The sequence below is a fragment of the Oncorhynchus kisutch genome, unplaced genomic scaffold, assembly GCF_002021735.2.
Source record: "Oncorhynchus kisutch isolate 150728-3 unplaced genomic scaffold, Okis_V2 scaffold841, whole genome shotgun sequence".
NCBI classification, from domain to species: domain Eukaryota; kingdom Metazoa; phylum Chordata; class Actinopteri; order Salmoniformes; family Salmonidae; genus Oncorhynchus; species Oncorhynchus kisutch.
Window position 1 is genome coordinate 79,727 of NW_022262786.1, and position 12,458 is coordinate 92,184.

Sequence of the window (12,458 nt, forward strand, 5' to 3'; positions counted from 1 at the left end):
ACCTTTCCTATTCCAGATGACCTCAACGCTGAATGCCTTGGTAACGTTATTCGTTTGAGTGTCACTCCTCTTTTTGAAGATGTTGACGCTGTCTTCAGTGAGTTTGCCTCTTATGATTCTCTTTCTCTCCTTTCATAATTCATGACTTGATATTGCTTGTCAACTATTGTGTTCACACCATCTCCATCCCTTCCAGATGACACACAAATCATAAACCTGACGCCTGGCCTTGCTACTCAGTGTGGATTCAGCTTTAAATTTGACCCCATGGGGAATGCCATGTTTTTTGCTTCTCTTCAAAACTGCTTTTCCCAAAACATGGTAACCTTAAGAACTGTAGTGTTTGCTTGTACTTCAAATGGAAAGTTTGCCTTTCAGTGTCACTGCATTTGCAACTCATTCTGTAGCAATTTTATTTACCTTTGACATGGAGTCATGCTGAGACCAGGCTCTTTTACAGATGAGCCCTGTCTACACAAAGATACAAGTCAATATTTGCATCACTAGATGGAAAAATGAAATAACTGAACCCATTCTTCAGTAAAAAGGTTCTCAATAAGCCTGAGTTGCCGAAGTCCGGTTCCAGAAACATTGACGCAGTTTTACTTAACTCTGTGGATATCAAAAGGATCTCCATTGTTAGCCACCCTTTGGTCTGGTATCTCTTACCTCTAAGTTAACGATGACGTAAGGTACAGCAGAAGTTTATGGAGGGCTTTCAGAGGGCCAGCCAACTTTCTGATACAGACTGCAGTGATGTGAACTATTGAGCTCTACTCCTGTAGTGTGGCTTCAATACAGTGGCAGCTGCATTCATATAGCCAATTTTGCCACAGTCTATAACTTGCATGAATGTCACCAGATGTTTTTTTTTTTGCTATATAATGAAGGCTTTTTTCCCTTCCCCCTTCATTTTAGGATGATAAGATGTTCAGCTTGGTCATGCAGTTCAGGCTGCCAGGAAACCACATGACTGAAGACCCTGTTTATAGAGTTGGCAAAACCTGTAGCTACACCCCCTGGACCTCCCGAGAGATTCTGTGCGACCGCAACTACATGGAGGCAAGTGAGCAGAGCATGCCCCAATGGACATGTTTATAGTCCCGCTTGTTGTACTGCCTGTATAAATGATCTGTCTAGAGCTACAACTGTCCCGTGTTTCATTTCTTCTGCGACACAACGTAGAGGTCTTGACTCTCTCAATTCCACTCGCGTCTTCAAAATGCACATAGGAGAACTTTAGCCTATTCTCAATGCATTTAAGGAGGCGAGTGGACAGATTGAGAACTGGCCCTTGATTTCCTATTGTATGGGAGGGAGAAAATGCATAGGGAATAATGGCCTTTCTTCTCTAGGTGTCTGTCAGGACTCTTCCAGACATCCAAACCATCCCCAAACAGCCCACTGGGGGCCCGAAAGCAAGGAGCGACAACTTCCGGAGGGGAGCTGAGGTTTATATATTTCAGTTTCTGTAATTTCACTACAAAATGACAGGATGGCGCTAAACAATGTGCGTTTGTTGACAATTTTGTTTAATTCATGTTTCCATTTCCTGAGACAGGCTGTTGCTTCAGGATACAAAATGACAGCAGTCGTCTTTAGTCCTAGCAAGAATGTCATGAATGTGGATGAGGTCCAAAGAAAGGGCTATGCAATAGCCAACACTCCCACACGGCTGGTGTTAAGAAGCCCTCATAATGCAGAGGAGACATACCTCCAGAATGTAAGCTGACCTCCATGAACTGGGTCATGTTTAGTAGAGCAAACATTTGGAAACGGTGGCCCTACCTGAACTCTGCAACATATTGTTAATACGGTGTGTCCTACTGAACACGGCCCTGGTGTGGTTGTCCCCTGAACAGGTAGCTGGGGTTCCGATGCGGGTGCTCTCAACCTCAACCTTCTTTGAGCAGAAGTGGCTGGTTACTCGAGTAGATGCCACGGCTGTTTGTCCAACACCAGGTTGAGTGTGAAATAATTTAAGAGCCTATAAGCCCAGTTCTTAATTGGCTCCAGACAAGACATTCATGTAGTGTTCAGTTGGGAAAATGTTTTGGTGAACTTTTTCCAAATGGCACAGTTTTCAGTTGCAAAACTTTCTGTTTTGATGTGCACTTGGCTTCTTGTGTCACTGCAGAGGCAGTGGCCTTTACTCCAGAAGTGATCACCTGGTACATGCCCAAGCACATAGACCCACTTTTCTCCTCTGATGCCTTCACCATGTTGGAGGTGTACATGGGAATTGACGCTAAGAGGCTGGACACTGAGGAAATGGCTGCCAGAAACTACTCGGTTTTAGTCACAGAGGCTCATATTATTGTTGAAATTCCGGTGGGGGCGGTTGGCGGCTACTTCAAGGTCAGCATTGGATGAGTAAAATGTTCCTGTTTAATTTCAAAGTCTTATTTGTAGAGCCCTTTATAGTATAGCAGTTGTCAGTGCTTTGCAGTAACCCTTTACCATCTCTCATGGGTAAACTCCTAGAAACGTTGTCTTGTGTAAAACGTTTCTTATTGAGCAATTGTTTGCTTAACCAGGCTAATATACAATGGTTTGCAAAATTGTGAGAATTTTGCATAAAATTACACTTAAACATACTCTACCTCTTGTCTTTGCAGTTTGTCCTTTAGCCGCTTGAAATTTCAGACCAAATATCCACACTAAAGTATTGTTTACCTGACTTTTTAGGGAGGCGGTAGCTTTGCCACTGTCAACTGAATGCAAGCAACACTCGGCTGCTGTTTACATATTGCGCAAGTGTTTACTTTGCGTGTCAGTTGCTTTGAAAATGCACACCGCCAGAAATGCAAGTTGACAACCATACACCTACCAGCTTTCTAAAGTCTGGTAACCAATACTTTCCTTTGGATATTGTGTCTTAAATTACGAGCGGCAAAGACAAGCGGTAGAATAATTGTATTTAACATTCTGGCTTATAAGGAACATTTACCTGTTTTTGCACTCAAATTGTATATTACAGCCTGACTGCATCACTCGTCTCCCTTACAGAGCCATATTCAGGATGACCAGTACTTTGTCACTTACACCATTGAGCCCATGCTTGAGTTGCTGTGGATCGAGGAGGTCGCACACGAGAACACCAGCTATAAAGTCCTCTTCCCTATCACAACACCTCCGATGGCCAGGCCTCCACAAGTTCGCAACTGTGAGTCTGGTTTAGTTAAATAGTGCCTATGGTAATTTGGGATGCCTGGGTTGTTCGTTAGGCACAAAACAGAAAATGTACTGAAACGGGGAGGCAATACCTGGACTTACCCAATAACAAATGTCAATTTTCAACTTCCATTGTACCGCATTTCAAAATGGTTTCCTTTGTTTGCCAATGAACAGACACGCCCTTAGACACAGTTCCTGAGCAGGCAGTGTTTGTGCTTGAGTTGGGGACCTTCAACCTTGATGTGGAGCTGCTGAACATCACCTTTCCCACCATGGTGCTAACTGTTGCAGAGTGCAACGCCAGGGGCTTCAATGTTCAAGAGCAGAGATCCCCGGACAACACCTTGAAGACCTTCAGGATGGAGGTGCCCTTCTCAGACCCGGTGGTCTTTAAGGAGGTGTGTTTCTGTTAAATGCAAAGCCACACGCAGTGATTTGTTCATGCCCTAATAAGTGGGCCACCAACAAAATATAAATAATGGCACAAATGTACTTTGTATCCCTCATTTACTCAAGTGTTTCCATTATTTTGGCAGTTGTATGCATTTGATTTAGAGGAATGAGGGCAACATTACTATAAGTATATAGTTTGTTTTAATAGTCCCCATATGTACTTAGTTGTCACTTGATGTTGAATAGAGTTCTGTTGCAACAATGCTGACCAATGCTTTTAACTTCACTACAGAGAAGGGCGGAACAAGGTGTCACAACCTTCACTCTTCAGCTGATCTACGGCCTGGTCATCTTTCCAGAGTACGCTCCTTTCTCTCACTCTGCCGTTGTGGACGCTGTACTGCTGGACATTGGTATGCCTCTGGACTACGCCAAACTACTGTTGAATGGTTTCCTCTCGTTAATGATTGCCCTGAAGGGAAATTGGCAGTGAAAGACCAACTAGCCATACTGTAGGGTTTTCCTATGCGGTCTTTCTACAAAGAAAATGTTAAGCTTTAGAGTATTTGGACCCAGTTTCCCTGTTCCTGATTTGCCAGGATTGTGTTTATTCAGTCCCACCGTAGCAAAACATTTTGCAATCTAAACAAGGGTTTCTTCTTGGACCAGTTCAAGTAGTACCTTCCTGTTTTTTGTGCTTAAATAATGAACACAACCCTGTTTGTCCTTGCAGTGCCACCCTCAGTCACTGGCAACTGTGATCAGGAGAACTTCCACATCACTGTGGACTACAGGAACCAAGAGCCCTTTTTTGTGGTCTTGGTTGGCAAGCGGCTGCTTAACCATGAGTTTGCTCAACAGTATTTAACAGAGGGCGACACAGACTTCACCATCACGTTGCCCTTCTCTTCGCCGGACGCAGTGTTTGAGGTACGACGCTCTCCCAAAACATGTTAACCTAAATTGCTGCAGCTAGCCTTGCATTCCTTACCCTGTATACATGCATACAATATTGGACTAATGAACTCTCCCATTGGTTCCCAGTCGGTTCACTCGTCCTCTGTCAGGAGCAGACTGGATGTGGCTCTGTTGAATCCTTACAACAACATGACCATCAAATACTTTTCCCTGGCTTGCAGCTTCCTCAAAACGCTGACTGGTTGGTTCTCAAACAATTACTTACGATAAATTGTCGTTTAACATGGTTACCAAACCTGGGTTCCTTGCAAATACCTAATGTCTAAATGGTAGTGCCAGATGGGCATGGTTTGCATTTTTGGTGCTATTCCATTGGTTCAAGCTCAATAAGTGTAACAAATACAGAACCCAGGTCTGATGGCTACCTGTCTTTTGCTCTCCCACCTCCAAGAGTGTTTCTCTAACGGAACGATGACTGCGCTGGCAGTGAAGGTGGAGTCTGCTCCCGGTCTGAACCCCGGTCAGCTGACCCTGAGCGACCCCGCCTGTGGTCCCACCTACAGTGACGATCGCTTCGCCTACTTCCACTTCACTGTGAACTCCTGTGGCACCACCAGGAAGGTAAAATGACTATTACCCTGAGGTGATGTGTATTTATGGACTGTTTGCTTCTGCAGGCTGTAATAAGCAATTCCCCTCTACTACATAGTTTATCAACAATGTCATGCTGTATGAGAACGAAATCTCCTTGCCAGATGAACTTGAGGTGAAGCTGAATGCCACGACGTCTTCAGAGGAGGAATATCAGTAAGTGCATTACGCATCACAATTGTAGCTATTAGCTTTCATAAGGTTCATTTTTCTTCATCCATTGCTCAATACTTTGTATACAGGGAAAATGTGCCTCTACTACCAGTGTCCACTCCACTGCTTGACGTTTCCCCTATTGAAGTTGCTCACATCCCTTTTTTAGGTTAAAGGTTTCCTGCTACTATGTGGCCAACATCACTCGCACATTGGCCTTTCTGACCAGGCCGCGTGACAACGAGCCTTTTGCCGAGACTGGGACTGGTCGACTAATGGTCAGAATGAGACTCGCTCAGGGTAAGCGTGCACAAATTCAGAATTTCAACTTGACCCCTAGCCTCTAAAAGAATCTTGGAAGGTCTCCTTTACAAAACCATTCCCAAAAATGTAAGCCTTGTGATCTATTACTCTTGCGTTCTGAGATCTACAGGTGTGGCTATTTGTCAGAAGCCTCTAGTGGGGGGTGGATAGTGTTGGCTATAAATGGCTTGTGTTCATTGGGGCACAACAGGATATGATAAACGAGCATTTCTTAATGGACAAGTTCAGATGGTGCCCACTGAACACGACCCCCGGTTGCCTTGTTCTGTGTTCCAGACGCCTCGTATAACACGTTCCACCAGGAGGAGGACTATCCAGTGGTGAGGTACCTTAGACAGCCTCTGCACTTTGAGGTGGAGCTGACCACGTCCTCTGATCCCAAGGTAGCGCTGGTGCTTGACCACTGCTGGGCCACCCTCAACGAGGACCGTGACTCCCGACCCCGGTGGAATCTCATCATTAATGGGTAACATGTTGTTTTTGGGCCTAAACAAGTGTTATTCCACAGGTGTGGTTCCTGAGTAATTAGCAACCTATCATGCTTGGCAGGCCATTTACTTTGGCTACCGTGGCTATGCCCCCATCCATAGGTCGAGTGGTCACAATGCTTAAAAACGATGTGAGCCATGTGTGGTCTGTCACAGATCTCCACCCAATTTCACATGCTTGTTATCACTGAGTGGTCCCTGCAGCGTATCATTGGAACGGAACGTATGCTGCATCCATCGACTCTAAACCGCGTTGTCTGAAATCATCTAAACGATGTTGTGGTGTTGAGAAATGAAGTTCTTCACAACTTTATTCCAGCTTTGCTTGTAAAATATATCAATGTTAACGTTATCATCTAGTCTAAATAACAGGTTGACTTGTTTTACAGTATGATGCGGTACAAGGGAGCCATGTAAATCTAGTATAGAAAGTATGGCAGCCATGTTTGTCAAGCAAGAACTCCTAGAATGCTGTTCACTGCGCCCGTTGCCTGAGATCTTAACTTAGTTTGGCCACTTCAGCACGTGATAATGTTTGTACTTGTTACGGCGTACACATGACAAGTAGTTTACAGGTAACTATACAAAACGCCAATTGTTGTCACCTAGCACGAAAGCTAAACAGAGTTGCAAGATATAGCACAATCCATTATTGGGGGGTTAAGTCCTTGGGGGAAGGTATTGTGAAGAGGATGATGCAGGAAATATTACTAAGAACTGGGAATTTATCAACAATAAATGGTGAGGCAGACAGTTTTTCTAAGCTATATACCCCTGGAAAGGGAGGTCTGATCTGGCAACCCTGAGGTACCATAGTTTACACTCTGATGCCATGTTCAAATCAACTGACGACTTCAGTGCATTAATGACAATGGGGGTACTCCAGTTGAGATCACCATAAGTCTGACAGACGCTTACGTGATAACCCGACTGCATTGTATGGTGTTAGCTCATATTCAGTACCACCTTCAAGTGTTATACACATGTGTCCATTACAATCTAGGCAAGAATCAGAAAGCATGAATAAAACGCTAAGTACATTATACTTATGGTACGATGCAGTAGAAACGACAACCCGTGACACAGAAAATAAGGCACTTTAATAGGAATACACGCATGTCCACAGTTATTTGTAAGGAACACAATAAATGTTCAAGGACTGTATACTTGATCTGGGGAAGTGCTTGGGCTTTCTTTTGAAGGAAAGTTTGTCCGGCTAATTAAATTCTCAAATATAAATGGTCTGCAACAGTGAAATGGGCTACTTTTGTGAATGAATGAGGCAAAATTAGAAGTTGAAACGGCCTCTAGAAAATTAGCAGGTAGTGTGCCTTGGTCTGAGGTCAGCGCGGGTTAAATGTCCACATGTTGGAACGGTGAGTGCATTCTGACATCACGCGCATAAAATCAACTCCCACTGGGGCGACTGTTGAAGATATTTGGAACTCGTGTGTGTGAAAAGGTTAATGTTGGCATTACCTACACCTTTTTACTCAATGTTATCCTTTTGGTTTGCTACAGTTCAGTGTTGTGCCAAGCTGATGGTCAGTCGAATGGAAATCAAGAGCGGCTGGCAAGCTTGGCTTGCCTTTCCGATTGGTTTCATACAACTGCTTTTAACACTGACTGAATAGTTGTTGGTTTTGGGTTGAATTCAGGCACAAGTGACCTCTTGTGTTTTAAAACAGTTATTGCACTAAACCTAAAGGATAGTTCAGATTCCTGTGCAGCATGGATGTTTGAAACTGAATAGGATCAGTTGACAGGATCCCCAGAAGTTGATGCCGCTTTCAATGGAATTTCCTGTCCTAGAGGAATGCGCTAATTGGAAGTTGCTAAACATGAACAAATACCACAGTCAAGTGTAGCAGCATCTTGCTAACCTTATTTAGCTAGCTAATGATCATATTTAAAAAAAATGTTACCACATTTTTTTATTTGGGTGAGCACTTTGCCACAGATGGACATGCTGGCCTAATTTTATCTCAAGAATTTAAATTGGGTTACTATAGAAAAGATGACTTCTTTTTCCTACCTTGTAATGGGCTACAATGACTTTGCCCATGATTATGCACGCTGCAAATGACACTTTATTTTGCGGGTGCCTTTTCAGTATCTGGCTGCATGTTACACCAAGCAGTGTAGTGAAGCAACTTTATTTGTCAAAACCGTTCATTTGGGGGATCGGGTTTGCTTTGAAATCATGCAATTTTACAATTTTTATGAATTGGTATCAACCTAAATTTGGCCATGTGGACACGGCGTAACTGTTTATTAAATCAGCAATGTCATAGCAGTTTAAAAAAAACAGGCTGAAATGTTTTGTATATCATAGGAAAAGACAACATTAACATGGCTGTGCACAAAATGGGTTCAGATTTGTCACTTCAGCTGCAACTATATCGTTGTGCAAAATCCTTACTATCGTCTGTCAGCTCAAGTGATTTGTACTGGTGTGGGTGTTTCTCTTAATGTAACGTCTTCAGATTTCACAAATTCCTTTTTGCTAATATCTGGCAGTTAAACCGTAAAGGATAAACCTCCCAAAGATGCAAATTAAAAAAGTAGGCCTAAACTGTCAATGCGTAGGTTACTTTGTATAGTAGAGCTGCGCCCTTCACAGAAGTCCTCCATGTGACTCCGATGCCGTGGGTGTGGAATTTATTTTGTGACCAATTTTTCTCCAACAGCGGAAGAATTGCTCTGGCGCATTGCATGAAATTCTTGTTTAAAATGAAGTACTTGTGTTGCAAAATATGATTGCCTTGTTGATGATACCGACTGTCTATTCGGCAACTTTGGTTAAACCACGATCAATATTCTGGTCAGACTACAGGCGACCTTTCTGGATCATTTAGAATTTTAAGAACCATTTAGAGGGACATCTCACCTCATGTCAATGGAATTGAATATACATGTTTGACATCTGTCATTTAACAAGCCATTGCAGTAGACCAAAATAAATATTGTTGACGGAAAGCCCAAATTCTGTTCTTTAAAATAAAATAAAAACGTAGGATTTGGGGTGCCGAGGAAGCGGTTTTAATGTTACCGTCTCCCGACTTCAACTCTAGACGGTAGAAATCTATTAAATTGATAGTCAACTTATTAACTTTACATCGTATCCTCCTTGCAGCTGCAAAAACCCCAGCCTTATGATTCAGTACTATACAAGTTGGTTTAATTGAATTACTAGCTAACTAAATAACACAGGCTAAACACACAGGTGACACAATGACAGCTTGTTACAAGGTTTCTCTTCACACCCCCCACCGTTCCGTAAGGGACGCTTATCATTGATACATTTTTGAACACACGAACCGGCACCAGCTTGGAGTACAGGCATAAATGTATTTGTGGAAAGGTAGGTGGTTGGTCTTCTCTCTGATTGGCTACATGAGGTCAATGTTGTTGGTTGTCCGTGGCTCCAATGACTAGTCTTGAACAGAACTACAGGATGGATTTTCCTTTCACATGTTCTGGAAGATAGGCTAATCAACCCTGTCGCTGATTCCTCAGTGGGTGATGAGTAGGATGGTTTGGATGTGGTAGCAGAATGGTCTTTAAGTAAATTTTCTAGGTTAGGAAAGTTTCAAACGTCTAGCTTGCGCCTCACGGTTTTCTGGTCTAATGTTACTTTCTGTTACCATTCCTTTTATGCACTCAGAGATTAGCTATAGAAAATGAATGTCATATTGGTTTTTATTTTGTGATTTTTACTAGAAACGTGCTTACTCTACAGGTAGGACGTCTCTAGCCTTTACATTGTATATGAAATATGTTTTTTCAAGACAAAGGTGATTGTTGGGTAAAGCCTGTTAGCAAAAACATTCCTTTAGTTCATACTGGAGGGGGAGAACCCACTTCTGCTGTAAATTGATCTGATCCTCACAGGACAGTCATGACACCACCACAAGACTTCGTACACAAGGCGGTTGGGGTTTGCAGCGTTTTCTTGTTCATAACTTAGTCCCTCTCTCTCAACACTGGCAGCTGTGAGAACCCCGAGGATCCATACCGTGTGGTCTTCCACCCGGTAGAAGCTGACGCCAGGGTCCACTTCCCCTCTCACGTCAAACGCTTTGAGGCCTATATGTTTTCCTTCGCCGATGATGCGGTTGAGCCGAGTGGCCAGGTAACAAAGTTCACCCAACAATCTTTATTCTTTAATTTTGTGTGAGTGGCAATCATCCCTTAAAGAATTGTAACAAAAAAACTGACCATCAAATCTTTGATTCCTAGGTCTTTGTCCATTGTGATGTGGTCATCTGTGATGCCAGTAGTCCCACTGGCGGCCCCTGTAGTGGACAATGTGTGAATCAGGACAACCTGAAAAGAGGTAGGTCTTGTTTTATGCTTTTCAGACCCTGGCAGACCATAACTGAACTAATAGGTTCGCTCTCTCTCTCAACAGGTCAACGACATGTCAAAGACCTCTTTGAGGAGCGTCATGTATATGTTTCTTCTGGATACATTCTTTGGGTGTAATGTATTGTTCTAACATGACAAATAAAGTGTTCTATATAAAACAATCCTAACCGTTGGAGCTACCTTAACACCATGTCGTAGGCTTTTCATCTGACATGTATCAATCAACCCTTTTGTAAGCATGGAACTCAACCATCCACCGGAGGGAGATAAGTGTTGAACACTGTTGCAGTGTTGGTAATTTTCAACTGAAATTACAACTTTCCTTGATACCTCTCACTAGCTTGGTTTCCATCCAATATGGACATTTCTTCTTCAATGATATGCATGTCAATCTCTCATGGCTCAAATGGGAAGAGCATGACTTCATCGCTACTTGTTTGTGTAAGAAGTGTTGACAAGCTGAATGTACCGAGCTGTCTGTTTTAAACTCGCGCACAGCTCGGACACCCATGCATTCCCCACAAGACATCTCTTCACAATCTCCAAGTCCGATCTACGAAGGTAGAGCCATGAATACGTTGCAATCTATTCCGCATCAGGATAAGATTTCAACACACACCGTACGGAAAAGCGGGGACTGAAGACACTCCTTAAAGTTGCGAGCTTGCACCGTGGGACGGTTTCATTGCTCCAGACCACCACAAGGGGAGTTTGCGCAATCATTATGCATTTGGGTCCCAAAGACTAATTTTGACACGAGCCACCCTTGCCTTGTGGCGCTCAACGAAGATTGCTGACAAAACAGATGGAAGTTGTCTCAACGAGTCAAGCAAATGTACAATTTGAGAGGAATGTGATAATGTAGAGACGTGGCTATATATATATATATATATATATATATATATATATATATAAAAAAAATTGTCAAAGTTAAATTACGTAAATCTCTTTAGCTTGTGTTAGGAGAATGAATTTGTAATTTGTCTTTCAGGGACTATTGAGAACCAACAAACCAGGATGTTGTCTTGTGAAACAGTGGCTGTAAAGCATCTAGCTGGCTAAAGCATTGACTGCACAATTGTAAGCTTGCCTTGCAATGCAGCTAAAGTAACATGGCTAGCTATTTACTTGCTTGAGTCGGATTAAAAATAACTGTTGCCGCTCTGGGTATGGACCCTAAAACGTAGTTCTGAACTAATATTCATACCAATCAATGAACCTCAAGTCTGAATGGCATTAATGAAGCCTAGAGTAGAATATACCTTTATTGTGCCAAGGATGCAAGACCTATATACACATGTATTTTAGTTAATACCACGTATGAGATTCCCATCTTGTAGCCTGTACATTGAATATATTCACCAATCATGTACTCTTCCTTGGCAAATAAAGGTGTGGTTCTGGTATGACAGACACTTTCAGTCATATCAAACGATGCGGTGTCTGCATGTATGTATTACAATTGTACACTTCAAAAGTGTTTACTGCTCCTGGGATATCAATGATTACACATTGTAACTATACAATAGACTAAACATGATTGATTTGTAATTCATATATATACAGGAAAAAAACGTATGCATATCTAACTCCATTAATCTGAGGACACAGGATAGTATTTCAACCAGTGGAGAATGTGAAACACTTTATTGAAAGAAGTGCATTTTATAATATTATACGAGCTCAATCTTGGGCGGGCAGGTGGGTAGAGCGTTGGACTAGTAACCAGAAGGTCGTAAGATCAAATCCCTGAGCCGAGAAGGTAAAAATCTGCCCCTGAACAAGGCAGTTCCTAGGCCGTCATTCTTATCTGACATGCCTAGTTAAAGGGTAACTACACCCCAAAATCGATACGTCTTAATTGGTTTCCTGCTATATTGGCACAGATACATAGATGAGTCTTATCTTCTTATGGCTTCTCATTATCTTCTTGTCCAGAGGTGCCCAGAGTAAAATGCCTGCTACTCAGTCCCAGAAGCTAAG

The 12,458-nt window shown here is 42.6% G+C and overlaps 1 protein-coding gene across 1 annotated transcript in view; it reads left to right on the forward strand.

The window, feature by feature from the left end:
- Window positions 1-10,642, forward strand: part of LOC116362551 (uncharacterized) — a 28,154-nt gene extending 17,512 nt beyond the window's left edge. The window contains exons 9-24 of the mRNA XM_031816624.1: window positions 17-97; window positions 197-321; window positions 919-1,062; window positions 1,356-1,451; window positions 3,010-3,166; window positions 3,352-3,575; window positions 3,863-3,983; window positions 4,304-4,500; window positions 4,615-4,729; window positions 4,940-5,109; window positions 5,198-5,295; window positions 5,462-5,592; window positions 5,893-6,082; window positions 10,098-10,239; window positions 10,347-10,443; window positions 10,519-10,642. Of these exons, the coding sequence (XP_031672484.1) occupies window positions 17-97; window positions 197-321; window positions 919-1,062; window positions 1,356-1,451; window positions 3,010-3,166; window positions 3,352-3,575; window positions 3,863-3,983; window positions 4,304-4,500; window positions 4,615-4,729; window positions 4,940-5,109; window positions 5,198-5,295; window positions 5,462-5,592; window positions 5,893-6,082; window positions 10,098-10,239; window positions 10,347-10,443; window positions 10,519-10,592 (2,162 nt within the window). The 3' untranslated portion in view covers window positions 10,593-10,642. The remainder of the gene's footprint in view (window positions 1-16; window positions 98-196; window positions 322-918; window positions 1,063-1,355; window positions 1,452-3,009; window positions 3,167-3,351; window positions 3,576-3,862; window positions 3,984-4,303; window positions 4,501-4,614; window positions 4,730-4,939; window positions 5,110-5,197; window positions 5,296-5,461; window positions 5,593-5,892; window positions 6,083-10,097; window positions 10,240-10,346; window positions 10,444-10,518) is intronic.
- The last annotated feature ends 1,816 nt before the right edge of the window (window positions 10,643-12,458 follow it).